Source organism: Aplidium turbinatum, chromosome 11, assembly GCF_918807975.1.
Source record: "Aplidium turbinatum chromosome 11, kaAplTurb1.1, whole genome shotgun sequence".
Lineage (NCBI taxonomy): Eukaryota > Metazoa > Chordata > Ascidiacea > Aplousobranchia > Polyclinidae > Aplidium > Aplidium turbinatum.
The window spans coordinates 11,508,951-11,524,469 of NC_137482.1; the positions used below are offsets into that span (position 1 = coordinate 11,508,951).

Sequence of the window (15,519 nt, forward strand, 5' to 3'; positions counted from 1 at the left end):
AGAACAATTTTCGATAAGGGGGGAATCAAGAATAAGTCGACATGACTTTTAACCCTTAGAAAGTTGGGCTCCTGGAGTCTTGCTCAGTTTGGAGGGGGGGGGGGCTGTCAATTCTTCTTATGCTTTAGGAGTGATATTTTTCAGCTTAATAAAGGTGAATAAAAGTTAGGAAAAGTCAAGAAATCTCGTAGTCGCAGCCTCAGTGGTTTTAGAGATACAACTGTTGATACAAAAAAGTTGAATTGACAGCCCCCCCCCCCCAACCTTCAAAGGGTTTGCATTGAGTCAACAGATCTATGCCTTAAGGTTTACGTCAGCTCCGGAGATCAGTAAAATATAAGGTTGTCATCTTCAGTGCAACAAGACCATTGATTGATTGGTTTAGTGAGGATTCGTGGTCCCATTGCTTTCATTTTGAGTGACCATACTGATTTTCAATTTATTCCTACAAGACGTTACGTAATGAAAAAATATATAACTAAGGTTGGAAGACATTACGTCATGTCTTTACAATTCAAAATGAAGTTTAAAATTTATTTTTGTGTTCATAGTCGTAATCCTCCTTCAAAGCGGCATTACAAAGAACAATTTTCGATAAGGGGGCATCAAGAATATGTCGACATGACTTTTAAGGTTTACGTCAGCTCCGGAGATCAGCAAAATATAAGGTTCTCATTATCGTGATTGTAAGCCGCGGGAAATTTTTTCTCTAAAAAACAGATTCCCGGGAAGCTAAACATTTTTTCCAACCCTGGTAGAAAACAAGAGAAATTAAATAACATATACCACTGTCTTGCATGTCTTGCACCAGTGGCGTAGCCAAGGGAGGGGGTTCGGGGGTTTCAACCTTTCAAATTGAATTTACGGATGTTAATACATTGTTTACAAGAAAAGTTTTAGCCTATGACAGGGGTCACCAACTGGCGGCCCGCGGGCCACATGCGGCCCGCCACGCTGTATCGCTGCGGCCCGCGGAAGTTATCAACGTACAAGTATAACTAAAAATACTTTTCTTGAGGAGTTAAAGAGCACGAAAGCAAAAAATACTTTCCGGGAAGCATATTTTCGCTTTGCATGCGATTTCACCGACCGACCAATCAGATTATAGTTCTAGGTGGGGGTTCTAGGTCCAATGCGATGTCCAGCCACACTGTCCCAGTGGTTGATTAAAACGTCTGTTTTCGAATTTCGAAATTGTCCGTGAGCATAGGGTTGCTTATTTTAAGTTTGCAAATGCTATGTAAACACTAGTGTGCGTTTCACCCTTATTGTGTTTCACGAGCAGTGTTCTCTTTGTGCAAGTATTTGTTTGCAAAATAGGTCGGTGTGCCAACTCAATTTATAATAAATTGGCAAAATACTAATACTATATATAAATTTAAAGACTTTTCTGATTGTATTATGAAAATATTTAGCTTAGTACTGCAAAATGTTTTTGTTTTTTTTAAGAAATATGGAACGCTTCACGATTTTGCGTGTCATCCTTGCGCAGGGGCCATGCTAATCTTCTCTGTATCGTTCCAATTTTAGTATATGTCCTGCCGAAGCAAGTCCTGCAAAATGTTATTAATCAACAAATTCTTGCCACGCTGATAAGCACCGCAAGTGAGAGTTGTCTAATAATCAAAGAAAGACGGTTTTATAAACTCTCACAAGAAAGATGAAAACCAACTCATTGCTTTTTTAAAGGAAAGACTGTTCATGAATTACGATAAAATTACGATTTTTCGGTGATTTCCACAATCGTTTGTTTCATGGTGCCTGGTTTCTTTTTCCTTGTTATTGGAGCCTATTTTTCGCTGATATTTTTGCAGGTCACTATTGTTGCCTGTATTGCGATGTGTCAAACATTTCCTTGTTTACTGAAATTGTTAATTGCAAAATATCTTTTGTGAAGCGAAGTGACAACACCACTCTTGCTTGGCGATGAATATTCTGATTTTTTTTTTGTCGTATCCAGGTTTACACCTGGTAGTTGAAGATTTAGATTAAGTGGACGGGAAGGCAAGGAAGCCAATCTTTGTGTACACCTTCAGGCATGCCTTTAACCCTTTGAAGGTTGGGGGGGGGCTGTCAATTCAACTTTTTTGTATCAACAGTTGTATCTCTAAAACCACTGAGGCTGCGACTACGAGATTTCTTGACTTTTCCTAACTTTTGTTCACCTCTATTGAGCTGAAATTTTGAGCGAATAAAGGTTATAAATTGAGAAATATAAGGCATTTCACAGCACATCCTCTGAAATATTTCATATTCTATTGTTCAAAATTTTTCCACCAGCTGGATGAAAGCAATTAATTTGGCCCATGTCTCATTAATCAAATGATTTAAATTAAGAATATGTAAAAAAAAATTAATCACAACATTGCAATGTATGTTTTTCATTACTCTATCAAAAAATACCAAATAATTCAAACGTCATAAGTCACATCAACATTTCAACGTATATAAGCAGTTCTAAAATTCAGATAGTTTTAATTTTCGGATATGCTCTGCGTGAATAGTTTTACAAAATGAATCCCAAATTTTGAAACCTTGCCTTAAAAAATAACAGAGATATCACTCCTAAAGCATAAGAAGAATCGACAGCCCCCCCTCCAAACTGAGCAAGACTCCAGGAGCTCAACCGCCTAAGGGTTAAATGTCCTGCTATAGACACAGCCGCATGCTCTTGAGCGGTGTCGAACCGGCGTCCTTTCGACTGTCGTTCCAGGGTTCTCACCACTCGGCTATGCAGCCTGATGAAACCGCTCGCCTCTTTATAAGTGCGCAAAACAAGTGGCCTCGTTTATTAGGCATTGTTAAAAATATCAAAAGTGTTGTAAAAGGAGCTTGGCATGGCAGTAGCGTTGTTCAATTAATTTTGTTGCTGTGGTATTCTAACATACTAAATATGAACAACATGTAACGCTGGATACTGGGTACGAAATGCGTCCTTTTCTAGCATAAGGGTCAACCTACCTAACATTTTATTAGTGCGGCCCGCCACAGCTCTCCTTAGTGCCAAAGTGGCCCGCATGCAAAAAAGGTTGGTGACCCCTGGCCTATGATATAATATCTCTTCAAACTGTGCAAGGATGCAAGCCATCTGCAACTGCTGAGATCGCTTGTTCGATCTAGATTAACATCTAACCAGCCATTCGTTATACAAAACTTGAATATATCAGAAATAGCCTAAAGTAACTTCATTGTCTCAAAGCTTTTTGTTTGACACTCATCAAGATGTATGACCTCTATGACGTTACATTTTCTAAACTTTGGGTTGACTTCAGAGCATAAAAGTTAGTGACTTACCGGAATAAGATCGTTTTTTGAATCAACCAAGGAGAAAATTGATAAATAATAAAACTGTAATAATCTTGCAAAAAAAAGCAATCAACCTATGTCTCTAAAACAAAGTTTGCCTAATTTTAAACCAAACTGCATTAAAAGAGCGAGTTTTGCTAATACCAAACATTCAAATATCTCAGTTTGGAATTAGCAACAAGAAAACATAGAGACTTAGCTTTATTTCCGAAAAATGCCAAAGAAAACATGATCTTATCCTTTTGCTATGCCACCGGACAGCACCATTTTACAGAAATATTCATACCCACAATTTTGCTGAAAATGCTCTCAGAATGCACCAAACTGAAAGTAATTTTTCAAAATTTTTTGGGGGAGGCTCCCCAGACCCCTAGCCGCTAAGTGTCGCCTTCGGCGAACACGCCATCTGGCTTCGCCCGCCGGCTGTCAACACCCCCCTTTCAAAATTTTTGACTATGCTACTGTCTTGCACTGTTAATATTTTGCCCCCCCCCAATGTTGAAGGTCCGGCGGCGCCACTGCAAATATACCGTAACGAGCCTGCTATTCTCAAATGTGACCAAGATGTAAGGGTGGGGTAGTTTGAGCCACTTTTTTAAATATTATTAGACATATTTGCAGAAAAGCTCGATTTTTCATAATTTTTTTTGCTTGGTGTTTGTAGCGGACGCTGCTAATCAGCATGCGCGCTCAAGCCGCTCATATAGCCTACAGCCGTCAGCAAGACGGCGATATTCCTTTATTAACTTGATCTTTAACTGAATAAAGCTTGACAGAATAGAATCCAATAACACCAAAAATGAAAGCACCACCACCAGAACTCAGTACGATACACTGTCGTTTTACATTATTAACTTAACCTTCAAGGAATAGAATTACTACCAGAGTGTGCACACTTAACTCTTCGGAAATTAAGAACTACGTTTAAGAGTGTGTGTGGAATCATGGTTTAAGTTTCTAAAGAAGAGTTCTGGTTTTGATTAGGAAGGCACCACCACAAGCATTGCAAGCTCTACACACGACCATATAACGCAATACAACGGCAGATCTACGTGTCGATGACGTATAGTAGGATTGCGGTTTAGGCATCTTGCAAAATTGATTGCTATGAATTTCAAGAGCAGCAGCTCGCGGTATTTGTTATTAAATGCAAGAATATTCCAGAATCCGACTCGACGCCAGTGAAGCGAAGCGCGTGACGTCAGAGAAAAAGCTCTTAGGCGCTACAGTGTTTATCACAAATAAATACTCTAATTAAAACTAGGGTAATTAAAAGTAGATTTGCAACTGAAACATCACATGATGAAAAATAAAAAGAGTGGAACATATAAGTTGTCGAGTGGTTCAAGAAGTCGGGACCCTTCTACTGTACGAGTTACTTAGCTTTCCGCCCGGCATAATCAGGGTTATCGATGTAATGACTTGACGTAGCAATGGCAATATAATTGATTACCACGTAATTAGTAATTAGCCTACTAATGAAGGAACGCGACATGTTTTTAAATAGAATAAAAAACAAAAGAGTCTATAACTCTATAACTTTTATCAAATGAAGTAAAAGATAACTAATAAGTTTCTTCACTGTAGATTCGACATTCAAAAAACTGAGTGTGCAATGACAAACTTAAGGGATGCCTTAAATTTTAAAACAATTACGCATGCAAATAACAATAAAACAATTAACTAATCAATAAAATCCAAGCCTAATGGCTGTCTACGTATAGCAACATTTTCGAGATTTAGCTGAAAAATTAACAAGAGCAATTTCATGAAGTGCACAGCAAACAAATATTATAACTTATTGTCATTATGAGCTAAATGAACTCTTTTGTAGTCAATTATGGAAACAGACTACTAAAACTTAACCATGGGATTTAAAGCACCTGTTGCAGTGAAGGTATGTTTTTATTATGACAAAGCAAACGGCTATAGTGGTTAAACGGCTGTATTATCTTGGTTGTTTTATAAGTAGGTTACCTTAACAAAATAAATTCCATATCGTGAAATGCCTAAGCCTTGGCAAGAATGAACTAGTATTGTAGTTGTAACCAGCAGCGGATCCAGAAAAAAAATTGGGGCTGCACCAGAATTTCAATAACGCAAAATTCCTAGCAAACTGAACGGTGTAGGCTAATTACTGAGAAGAAACAAGTGAAAAGGCTGATATAGGGAGTGTTAGAGCTTGCCTTTTATCTTGTTTTGGACGCTTTTTTGCTGATTTGTACTCCGACAGCCTATTTTGTCTTTTCGCTTATGACTCACAGTTTGCATTTGACTAAATTCATCCAATTGAAAACTAGATTTTTATATACTGTAGTATAGAAGTTAAAGCCTTACGTTTTGCCGCTAAACATTGATTTTGCAATAAGTTTATCTACTTCAAAACTTGTGGGCCTAGGCTACTAATTTATCCACTTCCCCCCACCCAAATTTTCTCCCTTATTGAACAACTTTGATACTTAAACAATGCTCGTGAGTTGAAACTATTGATAGGTGGTTTTTAAAAAAGAGAACAAAATAAAAAATAGTTCAATACCGGTACAAATACATAAAATCTGTATTTTGCGTTGCAGTTCAATCAGAATTAAGCTGCTTAAGTCCGAATGTAGCAAGATCATGAATTGGATTACGCCAACATTGCTTGTAACACTTTTTGTGACTTTCGGATGTTCACTTCCTAGCTCCAAATCTAACCGAGGACTGTTATTTGGACTGGTAGGTTATGTTGTAGGCTACTTAATAATAGGTTACTTTCACTCGCGTTTCACTATCTAAGCGAAGTGAACATATAGTTAGGGGGACTTAGAAGGTTTTTTGGCAAAATGTGATGCTTTAATAGGCTGAAAATATGGACCATGATATGACAATGCCAACAAACCCAAGTTTATGCCTCTGGACCGTCGTTTACCCCCTTGAACATACCCTTTGAAAATGACCACTTCGTGATTACAAATATTTCCATGCAGTGTTGCCATATAAAATAATATCATCACTTTGAAACCTTTTCTGTCTTACAAAACATTTTAATTTGTAGATACGAAAAGATTTCTTTGATTAACCAGAATATAACATTATGTTTGATTTGTTGAATGACATGTGTGATTGAATTTAGCTTAACCCTTTGCTTTTCAACGTTTTTTTGGAAGTTAACTGCTCAAGGGGGGGCCGTTTTTGGATCAAATTCAATCAGCTGTTACGAGTTATCCGCTGATGCTATTTCACCAGAAGTTGCACTGGTGTGAAAGCAAATCATTTGTCTATAAGTTTGAAAACTCATTATTTTAAAATTTTATATGTTAAACTTGATATTTCAATTTTTGCAAAGGTACCCAAAAACGACAATTTTGATTTAACTTGCCGCCTTTAATTAACCGTGCTAATCCGATTTCATGCAAACTTCTAAATAACAAAGAGCTCGATCGAACGCACGAAGTGTGTGTGCGGTGTGCCGAATCATTGCATTGATTAAAATTTACGACTTGCGAGCAAATCTTATTGTAAGCTACTCACTGATTCTAAAATAGTTACAATCAGAGTAATATTGTTACACGAATTTGAAAAAAACAAAACTGTGTTTGTTGTCTTACATTTTTATCCTAAACTAATGCATTCCGAAACTCATGGCTAGCTTCTAGTTTTATGGAACCAAATGTCTCATAAGTAACACCTTAGCCTACTTGAATAGCTGTTTACATCTTCGTTTGTGTATTTTAGGTCTACAATTGAGTTTGTAGTATGAATATTTTTAGTAGAGAGAAGACAATTGAACAAGTTGTTGAAATAATCTGAAATTTCTAAGTTCAAATTAGGTGCTTTTGAAATTGTGGATTTGTGTCAAGTCGCATCACAAATATCATGCAGGCCACATCATAAGTCATTTCGCTTACGAGTGTTTATAAACATGACTCATAAATTACATCCACAAAAAATACAGCATTTACATCAACAAAGCTAAGTTCGAAGCTCACTTTTTATTGAAGATTGTGTCAATCAATTTGAAAATACATTTTTAGTCAGCCAGCGTCGAAACAATGCAACAGCTAATTGAGGAACATGCGTAAACAAAGGAAATGTGAAATAACCCACAGTCAGCAAATCTACATAAATTTAACGTTTACAAATGTTGAATCAATGTAAAAGGACTGGATTGCTGACTGGGTCCTTATTGTTTGAAGCACTAAAAATACGCGTAAAAGCGACAACGTCAGCAAGGCAGTGATTATGTTTCTGGCCAAAAAAAAAATAACGTTTGACTTCAAAGATAAAAATGATTATAACGAAGCTTCAAAGTTTGTCGTAAAACATTTTACTGAGATACAATAAACATAATCATTTTGTGCCAGATTGTGAGAAGACTTCCTAGATTCTTTCCAACCATTTGCATGATTGCAAATTATTTTCTATAACTTTACATTGCTAAAAATGGCTTCTTTGTTGAAACAACGTGGCTACAATTCTATAAAAAATTCTTAGGCCTACTACATTGAAGGAATGAAATTTTTTTTGTGATTTTGCTGATGACGTTTTACAATATCCGAGAAGTAAAAAATAATAATGATGAATTATTTTACAAAACCGTGGTTTGCAAGTGCTTCACAAAAAATTGTTTGGGGAAAATTTACTATTAGACGTAAAACGTTTGTAAAAGAAAATTGTCGGTTTACGTATTTATAATGTTTATTGCGCTGTTATCGAATTATAAACTGCCTGTAGGCTATTGTCTACCTTTGTAGTTGCCGGCCAGCTTAGAGCAGCATGCAAACTAAGCGTTTATGGTATTTGCATCGTGTTATGATTCTCGAAAATTTCCCACAAGGTCTTTATTTTTATCGTGATATTTTGTGCCTCTTCTGTCCTAAACTTGAAGTTATTGTGCAGCACTATCCACATCGGTTTTTAGACTCAGTCTTCATTGAAAATCTTTTGTGTGGTGCATCATTTCAAGTAGTGTCTTCCCCTAAACTGTTACACAAATCGCCCAGAACCAGGTTGATTATTATGTATCTTACAGCAGTTGAGAGCCCGTTATTGTATGTGTGGAATTATTACTGTAGATGTCTGACTAAATTCATGCCAAAGTCGAGCAAATTCTGCTTTCGGGATCCTTGCCGTTATTTACTGTATTTTTTGTCGATAAGTTTAGACAGCATTTTTCCAAGATAAATGAAGACATCGGTATTGTTCGTCACCTAGATTTAGTTTTCTCAGCATTATTTATTCATTCTTTGATCCACTAGTTTGTCCCACTTTTGGTATAATCGGATCGTTTATAAATGGCGGGTCTTCACAATAGCCGGCCTCTTATACATTGGCGCAACGTATTCAGATGTTGAATCAATGATGAAGAAAGCTGATTTGTTGTTTGTCTTATGTGACGCCTAAATTTATGCCTCGTCTACAGTACAAAATATTTTGTAATGTACATTGTGTACATTGTACATTTTGTTTGTAGGCCTACATTACAAAATATTTTGTAATGTAGATGAGGCATTATCATCTTTATTTTGCGCTCTTTGGAACAAAACACAGTGCACTGTGAAACAAAAATACAGGACATAACAACAAGTAGGCGAGATAAAGCAGTGAAGGGACGCCATCGAGTTAGCTGCTACGTGTAAATGGAGCCTATCTCATAATTTTGAGTGTATCTCACAATTACTGTTTGCAAAAACGCTATTTCTCCGGCTTCTCCCAAAAGCATTTGCAGTGATACATTTCCTCAATTGCAAGTTTTGTCAATGAGAGCATTTCCATAGAACGTTTATTTCGAAACCAGGTTTTCGTGTCTTTATCCAAGAGAAGATTTCTTATTGTAACGTTTTTTATTCGTCAATGAATATTATCTGCTTGAAACAACTGTTTTGAATAGTTTGTGGCCTCCATAGCCTACTATTTTGATCGTAGATTGCTATTCTTCTTTGTAGAGCTGATAACGCAAAAAAGCTTGCTATTATTGTTTCTAATTAACAGCTTTGCGATCACTGGCTTTTCTTTGTAGCATAAGAAATAACGCGCTTTGTATTATTGAGGTCAAACCAAACAAAAGAAAGCAAGAGGGTGCTTCTCTCTGCTCGCGCATATCGATGCACAAAGCAATTATGAGCTTATGGCTTGTCATCGCAATGTAATCCATTTCACGCTTTGCTGGAAGTTAGCTAGAAATAGCAAAAATTCACCAAAATCTTGAATTTACAAGAAAACTACACAACTTTTAGCATCAAATTTAATATCATCAGATCCGCCTGGCAATTTTAGGAAAAGTCAAGAAAAACCAAGTGCATGGCGTTACTGTGCTTCAAATAATTAAAAGAAATATGAGGGGGGGGCCAAATCTGGCCTCCCTTTGAGGAGCAAAGTGTTAAAATATTTAATAGTTTTTTTCGAATGGCAAAAGCTTGTCATGCTTTGAAAATGAAAAATTGCATTTTTTCATTATTTATAGTTTATAACTTACAGTTTGGTGCGAGTGATGATACAAACCATTGAACTAGGTCATTTTGTTGCACGCGTGATAGTTCTTAGTCTAAGCTCTTCTGCAGTAATTGGTAAAAGTAACTTTTAGCCAATTGGAATCTAAGATAGTACCGTAATGTAGTTGCAGCAAAAGTTTTCCAGTAGCTCATGTTGTCTGGCCGATGTCATGGCTTGATCTTTAAGCTTCTTTGTTCCAGATGTTTGTGCACTTATTTTTGTCCCAATCCGGTCCGAATATGAGTCGGATAAAAATAACAGACTTTGAATGCAAACGTTGTCCAGAGAAGATAAACCAAAGATGAAGAGACAGTCACTCTGGATGGAAACTAACTGGAAGTGGTTGAACAGTTCTGCTTCCTAGAAGATGTTCTGAGTAGGCTATGGATGGAAGTGTACAAGATTCAATGATATCAAGAATAAGAGCTGGTTGGAAAAAATTCAAGGAAGTGTCTGCAATTCCGTGAGGCAAAATGCTTTTCCATAAAATGAAAGGCATTGTTTAAAAGACATGCATAAGAAGGACAACGTGATATGGCGCGAAAAGATGAGGCAAGAGGATCGAAGATATGAACAGGATTGAAGCAACAGAAAGGAGAATGCTCCGAATAATCTCTAAAAAAACCTTGAAGAATAAAATTAGAAACGAAAGTATTCCAGAGATGACACAAGTAAGAAACACACTGAGTTTCTTACGTTAGAAGCCACCGTTTGCAATGATATGGGCATGTGGAACGTATGTCTGATGACAAGGCTCTAGTAATGTCAAAAAAGAGTTTTTTCCAGGGGAACAAAGTTGGAAGACCAAACAAGAGACGGCTAGAGTTGATGAAAGACATCAATGCGAGGAATCTGGATAGGAATAATTCTAACAATCAGAAAACATAGCCAAAGGGCTGCAAAAACTGGCGGACCCCTGCCAGCGGGAACAAACGCCTGGTTTCATCTAAGAAGAGACAAATGAATGATGATGATGATAGAGGATAAAGATTCAAAACCAAACCGACCTACAGAGGCAGATCAGAGGCTTTGTCAGTCTGAAAATAAAGATTCAAAAACCATATCAACCATTTCAGTGTTTTGCAACGGCGTTGGCAAATCTGACCAACATAATGCTTTAATATCCCCTAGGCATAGGCCTACGTCAAGTTTCTTAGATTTTATTCATTTCAAATGCTTGGTGCAATATTTTGTAAACTCGTTATTTCTTGTTGGAAATTTACAAATATCAGTGCAAGGGGATTGGTTTAGATTGATTTTATGCAGCCTCAAAATAAGAAAACAGGATTTTAAAGATGATTCAGTAAAATAAAGGTTATTTCACTCACATTCATCATTTAGTTATTCATCCATCATCACATCATCTATTATTTACAGCAAATTCCCCTGGCATTTCCCGTTTCTGCAATGCCATCGATTCCCAGCTAGTGCTGAACGGGGTCTGCAAGACAAAGGACCGCAAGGCATCCTATCCCGCCTTAATACAAAGGAAGTATCTGTCCTGTGACAAGTGGAAACACCACAAGAAGAAACAATGTCTGGAAATTTTACTCCAGAGGAGTTTACCACCACCCTCCACCTAACGAAACCACACAAGTCTCCAGGGCTGATTAGGATCTGTCCTGAGCTTGTGTTCCTTGCTGGCTCTGTTCTCAAGTTCTGATTACGTAGATTCGTTTCTTTCTGTTTGCACTACCTCACAATCCAAAAATCTGGAGAAAAGCTTTAGTGGTTACATTCCCTAAGCCTCACAAGCCACCAGAGGACCAAGGAGGTATCGTCCGACATCCCTCCTCTGTGTTATTCTAAAAACTTTTTTTTTTAGGATAATGGAGAGTTATGTCTGGAAGTAGCACAATGTTCCAGTGGGTGTTGTCATCATGATAAATATCTCGAACTTGCTCGATGTGAACCGTTGTCTATTGAAGGTGCAGCTTGTCAATCTAATGACGTGAGTTTTTTGTAGGCTACTGATGCCTTTATAGTTGGGTCAACAAAATTTTCTTGCTCACAGTTTTTTAGCCAAAGTCATTGATATAATAGCAGCTGGCTAAGTCATCACCATGAGGTCCGAAGAAGCAAATTGTTTAATGGAGTGTCTGGGGCATTTTTTCTCAAAGTTTTGACAAGTGTCAGCTTCTATGATCGCTTTTTGACTATTTTGTTTCAATACAAATATTTGCCAAATCAAAGCCATTTTTTGTCAAAATTGAATTAAAATTTTTGGTTTAAAGTTGAAAGTATTATATTGAACAACCTTGGTTTCTTCTATTTTCACATTTTAAATAAAACTTACGGCATTTGCAACAAAATTGATATTTCACACAGATAGGCTACACAACATCGCATTTTGCAATCACAATGTTAATAAAAACGAATCATGGAGTTGATAAGTATAAAGCAATATCCTATTTCGAAATGACAGAACAACACACTGTAATCTATAAAAAATTAGCAGTTATTATCAAAGTGACAATTATTCAAACTATTCTATTATTGCAGGGTATATGGGATGTATATGAAGACTGCCCTTGTGAAGAAGGTTTAAAGTGCAAGAGCTCAGTTTGTGTGGATCCCAATGACTCCTAATAACTGCTTTCCATGGCAATTCTTGTGATAATTAAAAAGCTTTAAAAGTTACAAAAGCTGTTTAATTTTTCAAAATAAATCATCCAAATTATGAACTGCACTAACATAATGCAAGATCTTGAGCTATGTAGTCTAAAGTGCATATATTTCGGACTTCTTCAAATCAGGTCGAACTTGGACACTTTCGAGAAAATATAAAAAGCCGTTGTAATTTTCGGCAGTTAAAAAGTGTAGTGGGACGTTTCAGTAGTTTGTTTCATTTTCTGAGCGTGAAAGCATTGAATTACAATAGGCCTACCGGTACTACAGTAGTTGTATTGACTTAGTTTCACATTCTGGCATAATCACATGTGGGGGTCTGTTACTTTAAAAATAGCGTGCTGTCGCTACCGCTACAAAATGTCCAAAAAACGGCGCTCCTGCTACTCGCTATCAGTCGCTTCATTCATAGCTTGTCACGCCAGTGTCGGAGCCAGGTAAGGGCATTGTTTGTGATGTTTTTGAGGTCGTTGTCATCACATGAAGGGCTAAGGGGGCAGTTGGTGAGGATGTGCTTCATCGTCTGATTGTTTAGGCCGCAATCACACGTTGGGTCAGAGTCATCTTCCATCGGAAAAGGTTGCTTTTATTTCTCCCGACTCCGCAGCGGGCTCTATTTAGGCAGCACCACTCTCTTCTCTCAAGGGTGGGAGTTTGTTGAAAACTTTCGGAAGGACGTGGGATGACAGGATGTTGTGTCCTATCGGGCTCCGAGGTCCACAGTCGATGAAAGTAGGCTAATCCGCTCCCGCTACTCCGGTCAAATGTAGCGCACACTTCGCTGCTTGTACGAGCTATTTTGGTCTTGAGCTCTCAATGGAAAGGTCTATTTAAGTATCTTGCGAAGTCAAATTGACCTTGAAACGAATAACATCACGTTTCAATGCCATATTTGCTTACTCTACCATTTCAACGACGTAATGAAAAACACGTTCTAGGTCAGGGGTCGGCAACCTTTTCGCTCTACGGATCGGTTTGAGGCAGACATTGTTTTGCGGACCGGCCATCAATAAAACACAAATGTTTAATGCATGCTAATATATTACAACTCATTCAGTCATCGTAACACTGCTTCCGTGAGAGCTGGGCATGGTTTGCAACAATACAGTGCCCCCACTTAGGGATTATGGTAGTTAATGACACCCACAGTGTGTTCGTTATGTCCAACCTACTTCGTAATTTTGTCTTGTTTTCTGACACCACATAAAAACCAGCCTTGCATAGATAGGATAATGGAAGTGGCAACAGGAGTTGTAGTGTTTAAGGTTTTGTGGCTTAACTTTCATCCAAAATATTGGTAGGGTCATCTCAAATGTATATTTCACCCAGACAACCATTTTATCTGGCCCAGATCTAGTAAAGATCTGGTCAGACCGGTAGCCTACCCAATCTGGTAAATATCCGAACCAGATAAAGTGGTTGTTTGGGAAGGTTCTCATTATTTGCAATGTTCAGCAGCTGATCCTCTTGTTGCACAAACATGTTCGATTGGTTTCTTTACGCATGGGAAGTAACTCTCGAATTCTTGTAAAAGCGAAGATATGTGATTGCGAACCAGTTGAGAAAATATTGCTGGTCCAAACATCGGCATCCAATATTTCTTCTAATGTTGGAAACATATCAAATAGCGCTTTGGCAACTCGCCGCTCCCACAATTCCAGTTGGCCGCGGCCCGGTGGTGCCGTCCCTTGTTTTAGGTGACATTTCATTTTTATGCATCTTTGTCGCCATTTTACCCTAATGTTTCCATCAAAATTATCTAAAAACGATTCTTTTTTTCACTTTAAATTGGAAAGTAACGGAAGTATGACTGAAGCAAATGTAGCGCTCATCCGCTACCACTACATTGATAAAAGTAGTGTCGCTTCTGCAACCGCTAGGAAGTTACTCTAAAAACATGTAGCGCCGCTATCGCTACCAAAAGTAGCATTTGTAAGTATCCTATGTACTACTTTGTTGACGCTTTTGCGCCTCGACCATGGATGTCACACCATGACACCAGCAATAGCAAAACAATTTTCTAAATAATTAGGTTTTAGGAATAACAGATGGGTTGCTACCTTCTTATTCGTGTGTCTTACGGCGGTAGCCCAAAGCATCACGTAAGCTCTATAGTTGAACTCGGTCCAGTCTTGGGCCTAACACATTACTCTCAAATCATTGGGAAGAAGAAAAAATAAAATTGAATTAAATTATAGGGTTGGCTGTCAGTTGTACACAGCATGCCATTACCCGCACACTATCTTTGCCTGTTAAACGTCCCGGTAGGCGTATACCGCGACGTGAGATAATAGTCTTTTGAGAAGTGATACTGTGACGGCGACAATGTGTAGTCATCAGTCAACCAAGCGATAAGTGCAAACCGTTTTCTCCTGATTTATTGAATTCGATAGTGCAATATGACAAACTGAATAAAATTTTTAATACAAGACCTTGTGTATTAATAGGTTAAAACATGGCACAATCAGCATTGCTGTGAAAAACCATAAGCGGAAATCGATTCACCACTAGGCCTTAACAATAAATTTACGCTACGTACAGTACATATAGGCCTACTCATAGGCTACGTACACTACTTCAAAAAATGAAAAAAATATCAACCAAGCTGAGATAAACTAGCAACATTGACAATAAGCCTATTTTTGATTGTGGACCAGAATGCACTCAATACAGTGGTCAAATCAATAACGATATTTCAGCAAAATAACGAAAAAATAAAATTATAACGGCGAGCCTACTCCGGGAAGGTAAAAACAACGTAAAGTAACAGACTCAAACCTAAGAAGTCACAGGATGGTTTGTTGGCGTGGAGCAGATCCATTAGGCCCAGGTCATAAACTATAAGTAGATGATGAGAAGTAATGATTTTACGCTTGAGAAGTAGCTGACGCTATGATTATACAAAGAAAGTTACGATTTTCTTTTAACAATAGGTTTTTGAAGTTTTTTTTGAGCCATGAAAAGGCAAACCTTTTGTATCGTGTGAAATGTCACTGCACACTTGCACAAAAGGGATGGAGAGTTTTTGCCAAAGTTTGTCTCAAACAGGGGCGCCGGAACGGTTTCTGACTGGGGGGCAGGATTATGAAAAAAGGGCACTTTTGTTGCTGAAAG

General features: G+C 37.7%; 1 protein-coding gene and 1 non-coding gene across 2 annotated transcripts; one reads left to right on the plus strand and one right to left on the minus strand.

Moving 5' to 3' along the window:
* Positions 1 to 1,447: 1,447 nt before the first annotated feature.
* On the minus strand, positions 1,448 to 1,553 carry LOC145780396 (U6 spliceosomal RNA). The gene has a single exon (XR_014290629.1). It is a non-coding gene; the product is annotated as a U6 spliceosomal RNA (small nuclear RNA).
* A 4,337-nt stretch (positions 1,554 to 5,890) lies between these two features.
* On the plus strand, positions 5,891 to 12,539 carry LOC145780045 (colipase-like). Its single transcript, XM_082591752.1, has 3 exons — positions 5,891 to 6,021; positions 11,603 to 11,728; positions 12,280 to 12,539. Exons 1-3 carry the CDS (start codon positions 5,923 to 5,925, stop codon positions 12,364 to 12,366), a joined length of 312 nt encoding a protein of 103 aa, XP_082447878.1. The 5' UTR covers positions 5,891 to 5,922; the 3' UTR covers positions 12,367 to 12,539.
* The last annotated feature ends 2,980 nt before the right edge of the window (positions 12,540 to 15,519 follow it).

Excerpts from the sequence above, each read along its gene's own strand:
- LOC145780045 (XM_082591752.1), top strand. The coding sequence starts at position 5,923 with ATGAATTGGATTACGCCAACATTGCTTGTAACACTTTTTGTGACTTTC. Across the intron at positions 6,022-11,602 it reads GAGGACTGTTATTTGGACTG|GATAATGGAGAGTTATGTCT; the intron begins GTAGGTTATGTT and ends TTTTTTTTTTAG. Across the intron at positions 11,729-12,279 it reads CAGCTTGTCAATCTAATGAC|GGTATATGGGATGTATATGA; the intron begins GTGAGTTTTTTG and ends CTATTATTGCAG.